Raw genomic sequence first — 19,224 nt, 5'->3', positions numbered from 1 at the left:
ATGGGATTGAGTTCAAGAGCCGTGAGGTAATGTTACAGCTATACAAGACCTTGATCAGACCCCACTTGGAGTACTGTGTTCAGTTCGAGTCACCTCACTACAGGAAAGATCTGGATACCAAGGAGGGAGTGCAGAGGAGAGTGGATTGGAAGGCGTACCTTATGAGAACAGGTTGAGTGAACTTGGCCTTTTCTCCTTGGAGCAATGGAGGTTGAGATGTGACCTGATAGAGGTGTATAAGATGATGAGGGGCATTGATTGTGTGGATAGCCAGAGGCTTTTTCCCAGGGCTGAAATGACTTAACACAAGGGGGCATGGTTTTAAGGTGCTTGGAAGCAGGTACCGAGGGGATGTCAGGGGTACGTTTTTCACACAGAGAGTGGTGGGTGCGTGGAGTGCACTGCTGGTGGTAGTGATGGAAGCAGATGCAGTAGGGTCTTTTAAGAGTCACTTAAATAGGTACATGGATCTTAGAAAAATAAAGGTTATAGAAACATAGAAAACCTACAGCACAATACAGGCCCTTCATGTACTTTAGAAATTACCTAGGGTTACCCATAGCCCTCTATTTTTCTCGGACCCCAAGATCCCTCTGATCCTCCATGCTGCCAAGAGTCTTACCATTAATACTATATTCTGCTATCATATTTGACCTACCAAAATGAACCACCTCACACTTATTGGTTGAACTCCATCTGCCACTTCTCAGCCCAGTTTTGCATCCTATCAATGTCCCACTATAACCCCTGACAGCCTTCCACAGTATCCACAACACCCCCAACCTTTGTGTCATTGGCAGATTTACAAACCATCACTCCACTTCCTCATCCAGGTCATTTATAAAAATCACAAAGAGAAGGGGTCCCTGCAACCCTCCAATCCTCTGGAACTTCTCCGGTCCCTGTTGATGATGCAAAGATCATTGCCAGAAGCTCAGCAATCTCCTCCCTCATCTCCCACAGTAGCCTGGGTATATCTTGTCTGGTCCTGGTGACTAATCCAAACTTGATGCTTTCCAAAAGCTCCAGCCCATTTTCTTTCTTAATGTCTGTGCACTCAAGCTTTTCAGTCGGCTGTGAGTCATCCCTACAATCGCCAAGGTCCTTTTCCATAGTGAATACTGAAGCAAAGTATTCATTAAGAACCTCCGCTATCTCCTCTGGTTGCATACACACTTTTCACTGTCAGACTTGATTGGTCCTATTCTCTTACGTCTTATCCTCTTGCTCTTCACATACTTGTAGAATGCCATGGGGTTTTCTTTAATCCTGATCGCCAAGGCCTTCTCATGGCCCCTTCTGGCTCTCCTAATTTCATTCTTAAGCTCCTTCCTGCTAGCCTTATAGTCTTCAAGATCTCTATCATTACCTAATTTTTTGAACCTTTTGTAAGCTTTTCTTCTTCTTGATTAGATTTTCAACAGCCTTTGTACACCATGGTTCTTGTACCCTACCATCCTTTCCGTCTCATTGGAATGTACCTATGCAGAACGCCACACAAATATCCCCTGAACATTTGCTGCATTTCTGCCATATATTTCCGAGAACATTTGTTCCCATTTTATGCTTCCAAGTTCCTGCCTGATAGCTTCATATTTCCCCTTACTCCAATTAAACACTTCCCCTAATTTGTCTGTTCCTATCCCTCTCCAATGCTATGGTAAAGGAGATAGAATTGTTATCACTATCTCCAAAATGCTCTCCCACTGAGAGACCTGACATCTGACCAGGTTAATTTCCGGATACCAGATCAAGTACAGCCTCTCCCCTTGTAGGCTTATCTACATATTCCTTCCTGAACACTCCTAACAAACTCCGTCCCATCTAAACCCCTTGCTCTAGGGAGATGCCAATCAATATTGGGGAAATTAAAATCTCCCATCACGACAACCCTGTTATTATTGCACCATTCCAGAATCTGTCTCCCTATCTGCTTCTCGATGTCCCTGTTACTGTTGGGTGGTCTATATATATATATCTATATATATAAAAAAACACCCAGGAGAGTTATTGTCCCCTTCCTGTTTCTAACTTCCACCCACAGAGACTCAGTAGACAATCCCTCCATGAATCCTCCTTTTCTGCAGCCGTGACACTGTATCTAATCAGCAGTGCCATGCCCCCACCTCTTTTGCCTCCCTCCCTCTCTGTCCTTTCTAAAACATCTAAAGTCTGGCACTCTAAGTAACCATTCCTGCCCCTGAGCCATCCAAGTCTCTGTAATGGCCACAACATCATAGCTCCAAGTAAGATCCACGCTCTAAGCTCATCCACTCTGTTCATGATACTTTTTGCATTAAAATAGACACATCTCAAACCATCAGTCTGAGGCATCCCTTCTCTATCACTTGCCTGTCCTCCCTCTCACACTCTACAAGCTTTCTGGATTTATGAGCCAACCACCCCTTCCTCCGCATCTTCAGTTTGGTTCCCAACTCCCAGCAATTCTAGTTTAAACTCTCCCCAGTAGCCTTAGCAAATCTCCCTGCCAGGATATTGGTCCCCCTCAGATTCAAGTCAACCCGTCCTTTTTGTACAGGTCACACCTGCCCCAAAAGAGGTCGCAATGATCCAGAAATCTGAATCCCTGCCCCCTGCTCCAATTCCTCAGCTACGCATTTATCTTTCACCTCACTCTATTCCTATACTCACTGTTGCATGGCACAGGCAGTAATCCTGAGATTACTACTTTTGAGGTCCTGTTTCTCAGCTTCCTTCCTAACTCCCTGTAGTCTGTTTTCAGGACTTCCTCCCTTTTCCTTCCTATGTCATTGGTACCAATATGTACCATGACCTCTGGCTGTTCGTCTTCCCACTTAACGATATCGTGGACGCGATCAGAAACATCCCAGACCCTGGCACCTGGGAGGCAAAGTACCATCCATGTTCCTTTCCTGCATCCACAGAATTGCCCGTCTGACCCCCTAACTATAGAATCCCCTATCACAGTTGCCATCCCCTTCCTTTCCCTACCCTCTGAGCCACAGGGCCAGACTCTGTGCCAGAGGTGCGGCCACTGTTGCTTCCCCCAGGTTGGTCATCCACCCCAACAGTACTCAAACCATGCACTAGGGAAATTCCAGGCAGTCTCTAGATTAGGTTACATGGTCGGTACAACATTGTGGGCCGAAGGGCCTGTAATGTGCTGTAAATTTCTATGTTCTATGAGAGCAAAAAGTAATTTGATAGAGTGGCAGGCAGGAGAAACGAAAAAGTGATTGAGCTGGGCTGAAGGAGAGTAACGAAGGCCAAACCAAAACAAAGAAGTATGCCTATTAGAGGTGTGAATCAGAAAAGACAAATAAAGATAGAAATTATGAGAAGGGACTTAGAACTGAATGCTCCTACTGTGAAGTGGGCTGGAATAGCTGACTACCTGAAATTCAGATGTAACAGAAATCTTGCTTTGCAGCAGCAGCACAGGCATGCAGCCTGAGATAAGGAGCATTAACAAAAAAGAAATTAAACATAGATTCTACATAACTTTTGCAAGAAGTAACAGAAATAGAAACAATAATGTCCATTTTACTGCAAAGTGATCTAGGTGGTCATGGTGTTGCTATACTGTAGTGCCATTTGGTTCGATAGTCAAATGCATGAAGGGAAGCAACTTGCTGAAACTGGTTGTGTGGGATTTAGTGGAGTTCTTTGGATGTTGACTTTTGGAGGCCGTGCCTCATATAGGTACTACCTATGTAGGGAAAATGTGCTCGTTATATACTGAGCTGAGTCAGTATTTCAGCTTTTTCATTCCTGTGTATTTGAATTGCCATACCAGATAGCTAGTCAGGGTACTTGTTTGCTGGCATTTGCTGACAAGTCAAACATCCTTAAAATCCAAAGGAAGTAAAGATCCTGGTGTGTCTTCCTTATGATTGTATCTGTGTGCTGGACCCAGGCAGGTCATCCCATATGTTAATACTCAGGAGCTCAAAACTATTGACTCTCCACTTCTGATCCACCAATATAGACTAGCACATGTTCATCCTCCTTCTCCTTTCAGCTGTCAACAATCAGTTCTTTAGTTTTACTGATGAGCAAGGGATTGTTGCATCATTGCTCAATCAGTTATCCTATTTTACTGACTTATTGTCACCTGTTATTTGTCTAACAGCAGTGAGGTCAACAGAAGGCGGTTATAATCCTGGTTTGAAGATTGGGTGTTCCTTATGTTTGTGATAGGATTCTGATATGGAGGCAAAAATCAAAGAGCTGGGGCAATAAAGAATTAAAACAGCAAATAACTGGTACTTAAGAGTTATGATTGCAATCTGGTTTGGTTTCCTCAAGTGTATAGGTGAACACATCATAAGCAGATTATTTTTGTTTCCTGAAGCAAAACGCTACAATCTTTTTGTACATTGTATACAACTAAAATCTCAATATTTAATGTTTTGTATTACTTGGTTTCGGCTCTCTGGTAACACAATGCTTTGTTTCTGTACTAACGCCACCAAGTGGAAATGTAAAGAATTGTATTTCAATGTGTTTAATTTTTAAATTAAACTCCTACACATCCTGGTGTCAAAAATGGGATAATACAACAGGTAAAATATTTACAATCAGCCCTTCTTATCTGCGAGTTCCACATGCACGAATTCAACCAACCGTGAATCGAGAAAAACCGTAAATGCTCTTCCAGCACTTGTTGTTCAAGCGTGTACAGACTTTTTTTCTTGTCATTATTCCCTAAACAATGCAGTATAACAATTATTTACATAGCATTTACATTGTATTAGGTATTATAAGTAATCTAGAGATGATTTAAAGTATACGAGAGGATGTGCGTAGGCTATCGTGGATCGGGATCGGAAAAAAAACAAGTTTTCTTATAAGTAAGTTGGAACAGGTACATCTGGCATTATTTAGCATCAGTTAGTCAAACATTTTTCTTAATATATAGCATATATTTTACCTTTCTGTGCATATAAAACACTTAAGAAACATATGTATTTCAATAATTAAACCACTGCGTTGCGTAGTAATAATTGTAGCTTTCATTGGGGCAGGGCCTTTCTCACTTTATCCCTTAAAATTGTTCCGATATTTGACCGACTGTAGCCTAAAGCTTTTCCAATGACGGATGGCATTTCACCTCTTTCCGATCGCTTTTATTATTTCCACTTTATTTTCAATCGTGATCGTGATTATTTTCGTGAACAGAAACACTGCGAATTCAGAGCTCTGCTGCCGGGTCCTAATGTCCACTGCACTGAGACAGGTTGAACAAGGTCGGGGGTTCCGCTGGGTCCTAAGGTCCACTGCATTGAGACAGGTTGAATAAGGGACTTGAGCATCCGTGTTTTTTGGTATCCGCGGGGGGTCCCGGAACCAATCCCTCGCAGAATAGGAGGGCCGACTGTATTGTTCCTGTAGTGATGATGAAAAAATGTTGAAATATTAATAGTTTGTGTAATAAAGATGATTTTTATAATCAAATAATCTAAAATGGGAAGAAAGCAAGTCATATACAGTTTTTTTTATTAGACAGCTCATTGTTTCTGAGCATATTCCAGTTTGCAAATTTCCTTTAGTAATCAATTAAATTTTAAACAACCGAAATTAGTTTAATTATAGCATTCAATGTTGTGCCTTGAAAACTAAGTCCATTTAAATACCTTTGCTCAGTAATAAGATACTCCATTTTCTATTATGCAGTATAATACTGTTGGTATCATAAAATAACCATTTTATCTAATAGCAAAAAAAAATGTGATTAGATGGAAATTATTTTGCAACCGTGTCTCGGTTGTCTTAAAAATCAAGAACAAAAGGGTTACTTAAGGGCTGAATCAGTCATTGTGCTATGCTTTGATTTGATGACAGGATGATCAGAAAGCAGAAGATGAGTTGGCAAAAAAGCGAGCTGCATTCCTGCTCAAGCAGCAGCGCAAAGCAGAAGAAGCTCGTTTACGAAGACAGCAGCTGGATGCTGAGATAGAACAGAAACGTGATGAAGCAAGGTGAGATAATAGGTTTTTAAAAAGGGATAGCAAACAAGTTTTGGATGCAGTTTTAGGTATGGTCCAATGATTTTTGTGCTGTGAACTAGAAAGTAAAGCCTTTAAGAAGCTGCTGTTTTTGTTTTTTGTAGCATCTTGCAGTTTTGCCTCGTTTCAACTTGACTGCAGAGAGGTTGTCAAAGAATGCATGAAAGAAATTGAAATGAGGCATCCACAACAATCATTGTTGTTGACTTCATCCAGAAAATGTTTGTGTTTTATGTGTCTGGGTAGAAATTCTGTATGCAGTGCAAAAATATAGACTAGTCTGTGACAGGTGAGAAATAGGAAAGGCACATCATATAATATTTACATTGTCCAAAGATTGGAAGATACAAAGGAATTTCTTGAATATATAATAGGAAAGGTACGTCGCGTTTGGCGTTTCTCTGGTTAGCGGACGATTTCCCTCCACGCCTCTCTGACGTCATGGGGAACCGCGTACGAGGCAAGTTACAGCAGTGGTTTGCCATTGCCTTCCGCCGGGTGAGTTTCCAAAGAGATCACCAGCTCGTAACCCAGCGCGGATGAAAAGCGTGCAGGGGAGCTGGTTGGATTCGAACTCGGAACCTTTCGTCCCAAAGTCCACTACGCCACAGCCTTAATGAACTTCATAGTATTAAAGCTAATACCATACATTCTCCTAGTCTTTGGATAGTATGGGTGGGGAAATGTTGAATGAAAGTATTGTTTTTGATCTGTTGCAGATTACATCAAGTTTAGTGTGCCCTTTCTTCTCCCTCTTTAATTATTGGCATGTCTTTGAGCCACTATGCTTTAATTTTTCCTTGCAGCTTTGATACCCCTTCTCGAGAGTTGCTCTTCCCTGATGGTGCCTTGATCTAACTTCTTTTCACTTCCTGGTATTTTCTTCAATCCTCTTGTGAAGCTGTTGGAACAGATTGCTATATAAGAAATGAATGGGAGTGTTCGTCAAGTAATATGACAAAATATGTGACAGTAGAGCTTGACAAAATTTTTATGTTTGCTTGTGCTTATGTTTTTAACTTTCATTAGGTGATTTTGAATTAAGGTGACCAATGTAATTTCACTTACTCTGCAACATAGAACTGTGTCAAATGGGAGGATTCTGTGATGGACTTTGTTATCTAGGAATGTTGAAATATCTTATTGAGACTCAGCTGCATCTTCTGCACAAGTTTAAACTGTTTAAAAATCTAGGTTATGTACTTAATCATAGATTTGCACAACAAATGTCCATGCTGATCTTTTTCCCTATTTGCACTAATCCCATTTGCCTGCACAAGTTCCATATCCTTCTTGGCCTTGACTATTTAATACCTGTCTGCTCCTAAGTGTAGTTATTGCATTTCACTTCACCACCACCTTTGGCAGGAAGTTAACAGTCATTAATCATTCTCAGTGTGAGAAAAATCTCCGTAAAACTCATCTTAAACTCTTGTTTTAATATCCCTACAGTGGAAAAAAAAAGTCTTAGTAGGTACTCTCTTTGGTTATAATTTTATATACCACAGTTAGTGAGTTGCCCCTCAGCCTCCTATGCTACAAGTAAAATAAACCCAGCCTATCCAATCTCTCCTCATAACTAAAATTTTCCAGTCTAGGCATCTCCTCAGTATCAAATCTTTCCTATAGTTTGGTGACCAAAACTCTAGATAGGGCTCATACTAAAAAATTTTTTAAAGTGCACAGTGTATCTGGGTCTTGCTCAGTTTCTTTCTGAGATGCCACCTACACAAGATAATTATTTTCTTTCCCTGCAGGCGTAAAGCTGAAGAGGATCGGATTCGCAAAGAGGAGGAGAAAGCACGAAGAGAGTTAATCAAACAGGAATATCTAAGACGTAAACAGCAGCAAATACTGGAAGAGCAAGGTCTTGGTAAACCGAAACCTAAAGTTAAGAAGCAACGTCCAAAATCAGTTCATCGGGAAGAATCCTACAGTGAACCACCATCAAGATATCCTTCTACTCGTAAGTCGCGATAAAGGATGAACTTAGCTCTTACGTGGTTTGTCATTTAATATGATGTAACTATATCACTGCTAGTGCATTAATGAAAAGCTGGTTTGGTTATATTTTGAGGCTTAAAACATCAGGCTGCACATGTCATTTTTGTTTGATTCCCAAGTTACTGCATCCGAGTGCTATGAGCCTCATTTCCAGAAGGCCATCATTCTACTTTTTCAGAAATCCATAAATTTTATAGTGAGATTCGGCAGTATTTGAACAATTTTGAAGTGTAACAGAAAAGTTAGGGGAAAAATCATGGTCTGCTGTATAACAAACTGTATGAAAAGAACCAAAGGATATTGGACACTCAGCTCAAACAATGTAAGTGCCATAATGAATGGCTTGAAATTCATGCCTGGCTAGTTTGTACTAGAATGATCTTCAAAATACTAGAGGGTTATTAAAATATTAGTTTTAAGGCAAAAATTGAAGTGAAAACTAGTTTTTCATTTTATTTCATAAACTTGGATATTTATTTATTTCATGAACTATATTATTTTCCAATAAAATGCTGAAATTTCTATGAAGTCATCAGTTTGTGATATAAATGCAGTTTTGTTTCATTAATAATGATGTTTGAATTGTGCTTTTTGTTTTATTTCATCTAGCTGATAATCTCAGCAGTGCTCAGTCTGGGTCCAGTCTGTCACTGGCCTCCGCGGCTACCACTGAAGCAGAAAGTGTGAATTCTGGTGGTGGCAGTGGTAGTGGTGGCTTTTCACAAAGGTAAGCATAGCATGGGTATCCCTGAATGGTGGAGGATTAAATAATTTTACATTCCTATAAATAACTACAATAATTTGCGAAAGACGGAGTATCTTATTGTTTTCATCTTACTTCCATTGACTGTACTTCACGATCTCAAAAAATTACATATAATCAAAAACAGGCAGTCACAGTCTATGCAGTTATTCTTGCCCTCGTTCCTCTTGCTTAACTGTTCATGTTGCTCCCTCCTTATCTTCCTGTTCTGTTTTTTTTTACTCAATGGATGTACAATTGTGTAAAATACAATTTTGAGTAATGCTCAACTTTTCCCTACTAAATAAGCATATCAGTATGTTCATGTGCATTACAACTATTGGTTGCTAAATGATCAGCTATTTAATTTGCTAAATATACAGGACAGACTCCATGGAGACCTTCTCAGTGTTGAGCCGAAATCAGAGTAGGAACACAGAACGAGACTGGGAGAATGCATCCACAGCCTCATCGATTGCATCTGTGGCTGAGTACACAGGTGATGTCAAAACTCTTAAGATATGTTTGAAGTTTGTCCTCGCATTGATCAAAAGTCCAGTGTTTTGTTTTTAACTGTGTGATTATCTTACAGGTCCAAAGTTATTCAAGGAGCCAAGCTCAAAATCAAATAAGTCAATAATTCATAATGCTATCACACATTGCTGTCTTGCGGGAAAAGTAAATGAGCCACAGAAAAATTCAATACTTGAGGTCAGTAACAGGAAAAAAAACATTACAAATGTGTTAAACACTCAGATCAAATAATTGTATGGTTAAAAGCTGCTGCTTCAAAGCACAAGCCATTCCTAAGCACATTGAATAGATGAGTCTTTTAAAGTAGTTTGTTTCACTTCACCTCCCTCCATTATACAGTTTCCTTTTAAATTCTTTGTTTTAATATTTCTAAAATATGTAACTAACTCAAATACTCAATTTTAAACATGATTTTGAAAAAAATACTTCAATTCAATTGAATATATCAGATTGTACAACAGAAAATTGTATTATTATCAATGTGAGAATAACTTAACTTTTGCTGGTAACATTAGGTGCACATGGCTTATACCAGATAGAAATAAATTTATTATTCCCATGGCAGAGAAGATGCTAAAGCTTGCTCTCCTTACTTGGAGTGAGACCTTTGTCTTTGTTAAAATACTTTTCCTCTATTTTTATTTCAATGGCTTCCTTCACCAGGCAGTCTCAAAAGCCATTGGCACGGCACAGTAGTTTCGTGCCGTCGAAATCAATCCTATGGCCATTACTAATGCAATGTTCTGCTTCTGCCGAATTCTCCGGGTAACCCAAGCAGATACATCTCCTGTGCTCTTTGATGCAGGTTTCTACTGTGCATCCCGTCTGGCAGATATATGCTGCTCTGCATTCACAGGGATTCCTGAGTCCCAGGTCGTCTTTGATCTGCATAAGCTGTGATTTGATCTTCCTAGCCAGTTGTGGATGGTATTAATCTAGTAATTCTTCAGGATACTGGCAATCCTTCCAGAAACTATGGAAATATCCTAATAACGAGGAGGAACCTGTTGGTACTGTCTTTCATCTCTATATTTCCAGTTTCTGGAAGGATTGCCAGGATCCTGAAGAAATTCTGTGCCGCACTAATTGCATTTGGGACTGCCTGTTGATGGAAGCTGTTGAAATAAAATTAGAGGAAAATAATTTTAAAGACAAAGTTAAGAACTGGAATTTGATTTAAAGCAAGGGAGAGCAGAAACTTGATTGGATGAGAACTAACCAATCAGTAGGGACAGACGACAGGTGTATGTATACCACTGGACTAGATATACCCAGGCATTATCTCTGATGAAGACAGCAGAGTTTGTCATTGAAACGGCAGTTGAAATCGATACCTGTACCTGGCTGGAAGCCCAAGAAGTTTATTCGTCCTATACATTGGGAAAGCTCTAGATCCTTTTTCAGTAGAATTTTGATTGATGGCTGTCCATTTCGCAAATAAAAATGTTATTGCAGCTAAACATCAAGAGGTGGGGTTGTGAATACTGCTCTAGATTCCAAAAAAATACTGCAACCTTAGATTTTGTTTGTACACAAAATCTTTGCCTCAGTTTGTCCCACATTCGATGAAGTTGGATGTGAAAATAACTCATTTCCTGGCCTAGCAACTGCTGTTACTCTGTGACTTTACGACACCAGGCACATAATACCTGAACAGCAAAATGGTTTCCAGGCAAAATAAATACTGGGAAATATGGCAAAACTACTTTTGACTTTGTCCCAGTTTAGATAGACAGCCAGTTTTACTACACACTGTATCTAAGATCTGAGAGGGAAGAAGTACAAGATTTATGTTTGTAATCAATGAAATTGTTGCATTTACAATTTAAAACTTGTTAGAACATTGTTTCTCATTTATCTTCCTAGGAGCTTGAAAAATGCGAAGCTAACCATTATATCATCTTGTTTCGTGATGCGGGCTGTCAGTTCCGAGCACTTTATGCCTATTCTCCAGACTCTGAGGAGATCCAGAAGTTAACTGGCACAGGGCCTAAAAACATTACAAAGAAGATGATCGATAAGCTTTACAAGTACAGTTCGGACAGAAAGCTGTTTAGCCTAATACCTACTAAGACCATGTCAGTCAGTGTGGACGCAATCACAATTCACAACCATTTGTGGCAAGCCAAGCGATCTGCAGTGCCAAAGAAGCAAGCAACAGGAAAATGAAAAGAATTTTTTTGCTGGTTCATTTTAAAGTTCTCCAGCAATCTAATGTTTCTCCCATTTCCTCATAGTAGATTGTGTTGAAATTGGCATTTTTTCATTTGATTTGGTGGCTATTTAGTTTTGGGAGACAGCGGATCTCTCCAGATTCTGTTGCAGATTACAGAATGGAATCTTTTATTGAATGTTTGCACAGACAGTGAAATGTTACCTATTCCACTAACAACAAAATAAGTAGTTGGTATTTTTCTGATGGATCGTCAGTCTCTAAGTGCCAACATTTGGCGGTACGTGACAGAATTCTGGCTTTGTATTCTATGCTGGTTACTCTGGCTTGTAACTGTCTTTTCTTTGCATGTGGCAAGTTTTCTAGCCAGTGGATTCTTAAAGTATTTGTGGACTGTGATTGTGAGAAGATTCCTCTGCTTTTTCTTTTCCTTCAATTCCTTTTTGGAATGGCATCACCATGGGGATTGAGGCAATGTCACAACTGGATTTGGCTTGAGGTAAACTTGTAATGAAAGGTTTTCTAACATCATTCCTGCCAATGGAAGGCCATCTTCCTATATTGGTTCAGATAGTTCTGTCCTGACTTTGGTTTATCAGGGTCTATGTGCAACAATCAGAGCAATCAGAGCAACTGCCAAGAAACTTGACAACAACTGACCTTCAGTTCTGGATGCTGCTTACCTTTCTCCATGTACTCTTACCGTGAACGGTAATGCATTGTGATATGTACATTTTGACACAGCAGTGTGACCGATGTATCAGTAGTCATTCTACTGCTGGAATGGCAATCATGCAAAGCACGTGAACAAATCTGCACAGACTGGCAGGATGACGGCGTATGCTGAGAATTGCCTCTTGGGAAATCCAATTTATTAAACACTTGAATTTGACACATTTTATACATGCCATCATTTTAGAGAGAGTCTGTGTTCTGCAGTAATGGTTGGGTGTTCTTTGTCCAGTAAGGAAGATTGTTGTAGAAGTAGTGTATTACCACACAGAGCACAGTATTGCTGTATGGAGGCACACTGAAAGGTCACAGTCAAAATTTAATGCTTTTTATTGCATTGTGCATTCTGAAAATCTTCCATCATATTTTCCAATACTGTATGAGCAGCATGCTCTTGTAAGAATGTATATTCTGTTGAACACAGCCTATTTTCTTTTGAGTGAGCAATATTTATTATATTTCATAACTAGTTATCCTGCCATTCTTGGCTAATGTCTGCAAATTGGGCATTCTCCCACCAGATGTTTATGAAACTTTTTTTTTCCTTGTTCTGGAGTTTTTAAATAACCTGTCCGGAGCTGTGTGTGTTCTGTTTAAAATAAACAAAATCTTAATATTAAGCGGTACAGTGGAAAATAATTTGAACATTCTTGAATGTGTGATCACAATGATCCTTGAAGCTGGATTCTTTCTCCCATTACATGGCAGTTTGTGCAATCACTGTAGTAAACTTAGATAAAGGTAAAGCTGCTTACAAGACACTTTTTAATTTTAACAGTGCTATCTTGTGCATGTTCATAGTCTAAACACTAACAATATGTAAACATCCTAAGCAGAAGGATTTTTCTTTTAAGAAAGCAATTTTATTTGCTACTGGCTGTGGTCAATTTTTTAATATACAAAATAAAGGACTCCAGATTTGAGCAGTGAGTTTGCAGTTATGACCATTTGCAGCAGTCCAAAGTGTGTGTGTGTGTGTGTGTGTGACCACTTAAAATGGGACATTTTGACCTGAGAAATGAAGACAGCTTTGTCTTTCGAGCAGGTCAATTTCTTTAACAAAGAACTTGTGGTTTATTGATGTAGTTCTTAGTTTTTTATATGTTTTATAGGAAAATTGTTAGATGATTTTGCTTATGCTGTCTCATCACTTTTTTTCTGAAAAAGGATTTTGTAGAAATGCAGAAATTAGCAGTTTGAGCTGTGTATTTTTAGAAGTTTTCAGTTAGAATTGGTGAGATAATCATGGAAATCTTGCATGCAAAAATGTAATTACCAGTAATGGTTTGTAAGAATCTTAACTGCAGATGAATATATTTTAATTTTTTTTGTTTTATTATTAGGGCAAAGTTACAATCCATTTTTCACTTTGGTACAGGTTAGTACACTCATTTATCCTGGCTGGTAAAATAATCAGCAAACGTTTAATTTTGCTGATTTTTTTAATGATGAGTGCATCATGCAGGGATTGAGCATTTTGATAGTTGTTTTGTGTTAATGTTTAATGCTTATTCAGTAAGGTCAGAGAGGAAATAATTAGAAATGTAACAAATTAAAGCTTTTCATCTAAGTAATTTTCGCAATGAATTGTGTTGTGTTAATATAGGCCAACACTGAGCTGTTTACAAACCAGTTTGAGATCTGTAGTAGGGGAGATTGTAATTATGCAACATTTGAGATTAATAGCCGTTGTACTAATGCCTGTGATATGTTGGACCCATATGAGATCCGGCAACTTGTGTGTGATGACTTTCTTTCTTAGCCCATGAATATCTTCAGGGGGCAGTTTAACATTCTGTTAAAGCACTTTTTAAATACATATAAAGGATAATAATAGATGTAAATATTCATTGTGCATTATTTGGTAAATTGACTTTGAAATATTTGGAACCTGGCAGTTTCAGGATGTTGAATGTACTCCAATTTTAAGAATTTGTATTTAAATTCTGCTCAGGTTGAGTAAATGCTGGTTAGAAAGCCCCAGGTGAAGTGAATTGTGTTCTAGCTTTTGTTAGCAGTGGATTACTCTTGTATTTTTATTGTTTTATAAAATGCTACATGCTTTGCCAATTTTTATTTTGGATAATACCTTTATATCAGTGCTTTATTTAACTCTCCACAAAGCTTTGCTATCTTGAAAACCTCTGAAGATCGATGAAGGTGAAAATGTAGCTATCTTCAGTCCCACAATCATAATTTAAATTTTTAAAAGCTGTATCTCCATTTCTAGTTTTGTGCCAATTAAAACTAAATTTTTCATTGTTGACAAGAAACTTTTGACAGCTTTGCTGCTGTTATTTTCAATTTAGTTCGCTTGCAACCAAAATATGTTACAGTTGTTACATCACTTAAACACTAATATACCTCCTAGTCAGAAGAGAAACTGTTTACTTTATGATCTTTGAAAATGTTAGCATAATCAGCTGTGTAAAACCACTTGGAGACTGCTTGCCAACTAGACTACTAAAGTGTAGATATTCATTCGATGGCTTCAACACCATTTGGGTATGACCAAAAGGAATTGCTATATTGGGACATCAACACTTGAAGAATTTTTACTTTTGTGATTCTCTCCAATTACAATTTGCTTATTCACAGATGCCACCTGTTGCCTGTGTGCAGGCGCTGGTTCATGTGTGCGCTCTTTGGGAAGTGAGTTAACCATCATTAATGAATAACTCCTGTGGCAGGCACAAAAGATGCATGGATATAAGGGAGAACTAGGTATGGTGGAGGGAGTGAGGGGACGAAGGGTGGGGGGGGCAGTTATGAAACTAGAAGAGAAATCCAGAACGTGTAAAGGATAATTTGCCATAGATAGGTAATGGTGTGCCCAACACTGCAGAAGAGCCCATCTAGGCACCCATGCTTAAATCTTTATTGGGCAACCTGTCCACAAAAGGGCAACAATTAAAAGTCAATGTTCAACAGACAAAATAAAATCAATGTCACAACGTCAATCCTTTAATGTTTTAATTGACTTTCTGTATGATGTACAACACTTTTATTGTGTATTAACAATGAAGAAATTTTGATTCAGTTTCTATTGGAAATACTTACCATGCTCATTGATGACATCATCAGATGCATGAATACGAAAGGGGAATGTTGTGTAAATACTGGTAGAGAGTACTGGTTACCATAGACCTTTCCATTGGTAGTGGATACAGACACTTCAAAATATGCACAGATCAATTTTGTGTGTATTATTCATGCAAAGAAAGAAAAGTTTTCTTTTAAATGCATTTTCTGGGCTTAAGTCTCCATTTGTTTGCAGTTGGGTTCTGATAACCTGAGTGGTAATTGTGTTCACATATTGTGACAGTCCTTTAAACCAATTTGCCCTTTGCTGTCCATAATTGGTAACATGAGCAGGATGGCAAGTGGAAAGAGAACTTTGCTGTATTGTGATATTTACAAGCAAAGGTCAAGATCTCCAATTTTATATACAATACCGGTAAATAGGAATTAAACTCTGCTGATGTGACCAGTTTTGATGTGAGCCAAAATGTGTATGTGTTAACACAGGATATTGGTAAATGGTATTCTTTGTAAATGAGTGACTAGCGTTGCATCACAATAGCATGTTGTATGGCTTTGTCCATCATAATATTTTAACTAGCAAAATATGCTAGAAAACTTGAGCTGAGCAAACATTGTACATCTTGCTAATGGTATGTAAATGTGTGCATTCCAAATTATGTGTTGAATTTAGGACAACAAAATGGATTGCAGAGATTTTCCTCATCGGATTATCACAACCTCCATCAGTGAACTGTAATATAGATTTTAAAGTAATTTTCATTTTTGTGGTAATTTTTTTAAAGTACGTAAATATAGAAGGACACCATGTGCTTCGGGCCATACGTTCAATTCATTGAGTTAGTTGATACATTAGCTATTTCTCTTGTTGCTTGTTACTCTAAATTTGGCTAAATTTTATTTTGGAAGCTGAGAATTTTCTATAGCTGACCAGTGCAGATAAAAGGGAGTGAAAATACTGTTGTCAATTACTATTTTACTCAGGTATTTTTGTTTTTTTAAATAATGAAAGAATGTCCATGTTCTTTGCAAATAAGATAATTTTGTAAACCATGAACAATTTTTCTGTCTTTCTATAAGTGGAGGAATAAAATTCTCTATGGTTACCCACTGTGCATAAACTGTAGAAATAAAGGCATTTGCAGTCAGAGTTAAACTTTTACCTATCCTTAATACCGTTTTGAAAATGTTCAGAGCTAAGTGAACAAATAATATCCTTGAATTTTAATACTTTTTGGACAGTTACCTTATTTAAAAGAAGTGCAATTATCCTTTATGTTGTTTTGAAACTGAGATCTTTAACAGCAAGCTGTCAGGGGCCATTGTTGTAATGTGCAAATTACCGTTTATATTGGAGTGAGCCACATACAGCGAAATTGGCTTGCACTGTTGCATTTGGTAATGTGAGTTAGGGTTGACAGTGAATTCTTGAGCTAACATACAAGTTTGTCTTCCACTCCATTTTTATTTTGTTCTCATGGTTTTGAAACAAGTGTGACAGTGAGAGTTTGTGATAAGTCATAGCATTTTGTAAATTACTGTATGGGTAGCTGATTGGAATTGTAAATATCCAAAAATACCAGAAGTTACTTTTTAGAAGGTTTTGGGTATTACCAAACAAGTAACATTAAGCAATGACATTTTTGTAATGTTATCGTGCTTATTATCATCATCACCTAAATGTTGCATACTTTTATGTTGAGTACATAAAGCCTATTTATTTTGGAAAAGCACTGAAAATTTAATAAAGAGCAGTGAACTGTACTGATCACGTCATTTGTATATTTTAATTCCCATCATTTTTTATTTGACACACTTTTGCAACATTTTTTCATGTTTGAGTTATTAAAGATGCATTACTTCATTAATTAGAGAAAAGATTGGTTTACAAACAGTATTCACCCACAAAATATAGCTGATGCAAACAATATGTGAGATCTGGGAAGCTGATGCATTTTTAGTCTCCATTCAGCATTTGAGGATGATTTCAGTAAGTGCTACATTTGGGTAAGTGTCAAGGAATGATTCAGGATACAGTCACCGCCAGTTCTATGCAAGTCAAGTACTTGATTCTGAATAAAGAAGGTAGGTGTAATTTCTCCCAGATGAAGATGAGGGGATTCAAAAGTACAAAAGACAGTATTAAGTATTTTTCTTGCTTACATGCTGCTGTAAGCTTTAGATCCTTATTGCTGCCTTTGAAAGATCACACTGGAAGTTGTGTGTGTGATTGTTCCTGCATTTATTGTTCGGATATATAACTTGATTTCTACCTACCCACCCCATAATCATCCTTAGATGTAAACTTAATTAACCTGTAACTCTGTGGAACATTTTGCATAATGTGGATTTATACTGGCTGTTTTAGTTTATTTGGTAACCCTACCTGAATCAGAAATTTATGGGTTCGAGACCCAGTCCATTGCTAGAGCATAAAAATCTCGTTAGATAGATACTTTATTGATCCCAAAGAAAATTACAGTGTCACAGTAACATTACAGATATACAAATATTAGAGCAGAAGTAAGAAAGACTATGTAAAAATAAGTTACCTCAAACAGTCTAACAGGATTTCCCCAGCTATAGGTTGACTCATTATGGAGCCTAATGGCCGAGGGTAAAAATGTCTTCATATTGTTGTTGTTTTTTTTTGGACTAGTGCAGTTGTCTTAGTTTATTACTAAAAGTTGCTCCTCTGTTCAGCCAGGGTTCAGCCATTGTCCAGAATTGCCAGGATTTTCCATAGGGTCTTTTGTTCTACCACAGCCTCCAGTGTGTCCAGTTTGACTCCTGTAACAGAGCCAGCCTTTCTAATTAGTTTATTGAGCCTGTTGGCATTACCTGTGTTGATGCTATTGCCCCAGCACACCACTACATACAAGATTGTACTGGCGACAACAGACTGGTAGAACATGGGAAGGGGAAGCCTGCATACTTGAAAGGACCTCAGTCTCCTCAGGAAGTAGAGATGACTCTAGCCCTTGTACACATCCTCTGTGTTGGTGCTTCATTCAAATCTGTCATCCAGGTGCACCCCCAGCTACTTGTAGGTCCTCTATCAACAGTAACAGGAGCAGTGCAGGCTTAGTCTTCCTAAAGTCCATCAGCATCTCCTTTGTGTTACTGATGTTGAGCTGCAGATGATTCAGCTTGCACCATTTGCAAAGTCCTCCACCAGGGCCCTATATTCATCCTCCCATCCTCCCTTTATACACCCAACTATTGCGGAGTCATCAGAGAAGTTTTACTGATGACATGACTCATTGTTATATCTAAAGTCCGAGGTATACAGGGTAAACAGAAGGGAGCCGATACAGTCCCATGTGGGGCCTCGGTGCTGCTTATAGCCATGTCTGGCACACAGCTCTGAAACTGCACAAACTGTGGTCTCCCAGTCAGGTAGTCAGTTATCCAGGATACAATGAAAGTGCCCACCTGCATTGAATGCAGCTTTTCCCCCAGCAATGAGGGCTGTATGGTATTGAAGACACTTGAGAAACCACAACATAAACCTCAGTGCTGCCTTGCTTATCCAAATGGGAGTAAGCTTTGTTCAGCAGGTGGGTGACAGCATCATCGACTCCAATGTGCTCCTGGTCGGCAAACTGCAGAGGATCGAGAACTGTTCTGACCAAGCGTTGGAGGTGAGCCAGGAGCAGCCTCTCTAGGGTCTTCATGATGAGTGAGGTTAGGGCCACTGGACGGTAATCATTCAAGGTTTTTTGGTTGGCCCTTTTTAGGTACTGGGGACAACACATAATGTTTTCCAATAGTCGGGGCCCTTTCCGGGCTGAGACTCAAATTGAGAAAGCGCTGGAGAACTGCACGCAGTGGCTCAGCACACTTTGTCAGGACCTTTGGTGCTGAGGTAGCGAAGCAGTTAGCATGACACTGTTACAGCTTGGGCATTAGAGTCTGGAGTTCAATTCTAGTGCCGTCTGTAACAGTATCTGTATGTCTTCCCCATGGAATGTGTGGGTTTTGCCCAGGTGCTCCAGTTTTCTCCC

At 38.8% G+C, this 19,224-nt stretch overlaps 1 protein-coding gene across 2 annotated transcripts in view; it reads left to right on the top strand.

Annotated features, from left to right (window-relative positions):
- Nucleotides 1–13,098, top strand: part of camsap1b (calmodulin regulated spectrin-associated protein 1b) — a 103,614-nt gene extending 90,516 nt beyond the window's left edge. For both annotated transcript variants that reach the window (XM_072240271.1, XM_072240270.1), the window contains exons 12-17: nucleotides 5,827–5,963; nucleotides 7,748–7,956; nucleotides 8,604–8,721; nucleotides 9,120–9,235; nucleotides 9,329–9,447; nucleotides 11,137–13,098. In XM_072240271.1, the coding sequence (XP_072096372.1) occupies nucleotides 5,827–5,963; nucleotides 7,748–7,956; nucleotides 8,604–8,721; nucleotides 9,120–9,235; nucleotides 9,329–9,447; nucleotides 11,137–11,439 (1,002 nt within the window). In that variant the 3' untranslated portion in view covers nucleotides 11,440–13,098. The remainder of the gene's footprint in view (nucleotides 1–5,826; nucleotides 5,964–7,747; nucleotides 7,957–8,603; nucleotides 8,722–9,119; nucleotides 9,236–9,328; nucleotides 9,448–11,136) is intronic.
- The last annotated feature ends 6,126 nt before the right edge of the window (nucleotides 13,099–19,224 follow it).

The sequence above is a fragment of the Mobula birostris genome, chromosome 22, assembly GCF_030028105.1.
Source record: "Mobula birostris isolate sMobBir1 chromosome 22, sMobBir1.hap1, whole genome shotgun sequence".
NCBI classification, from domain to species: domain Eukaryota; kingdom Metazoa; phylum Chordata; class Chondrichthyes; order Myliobatiformes; family Myliobatidae; genus Mobula; species Mobula birostris.
Note: the sequence above shows the minus strand (reverse complement) of the source record. Positions and strands in the feature narration are given on the sequence as shown.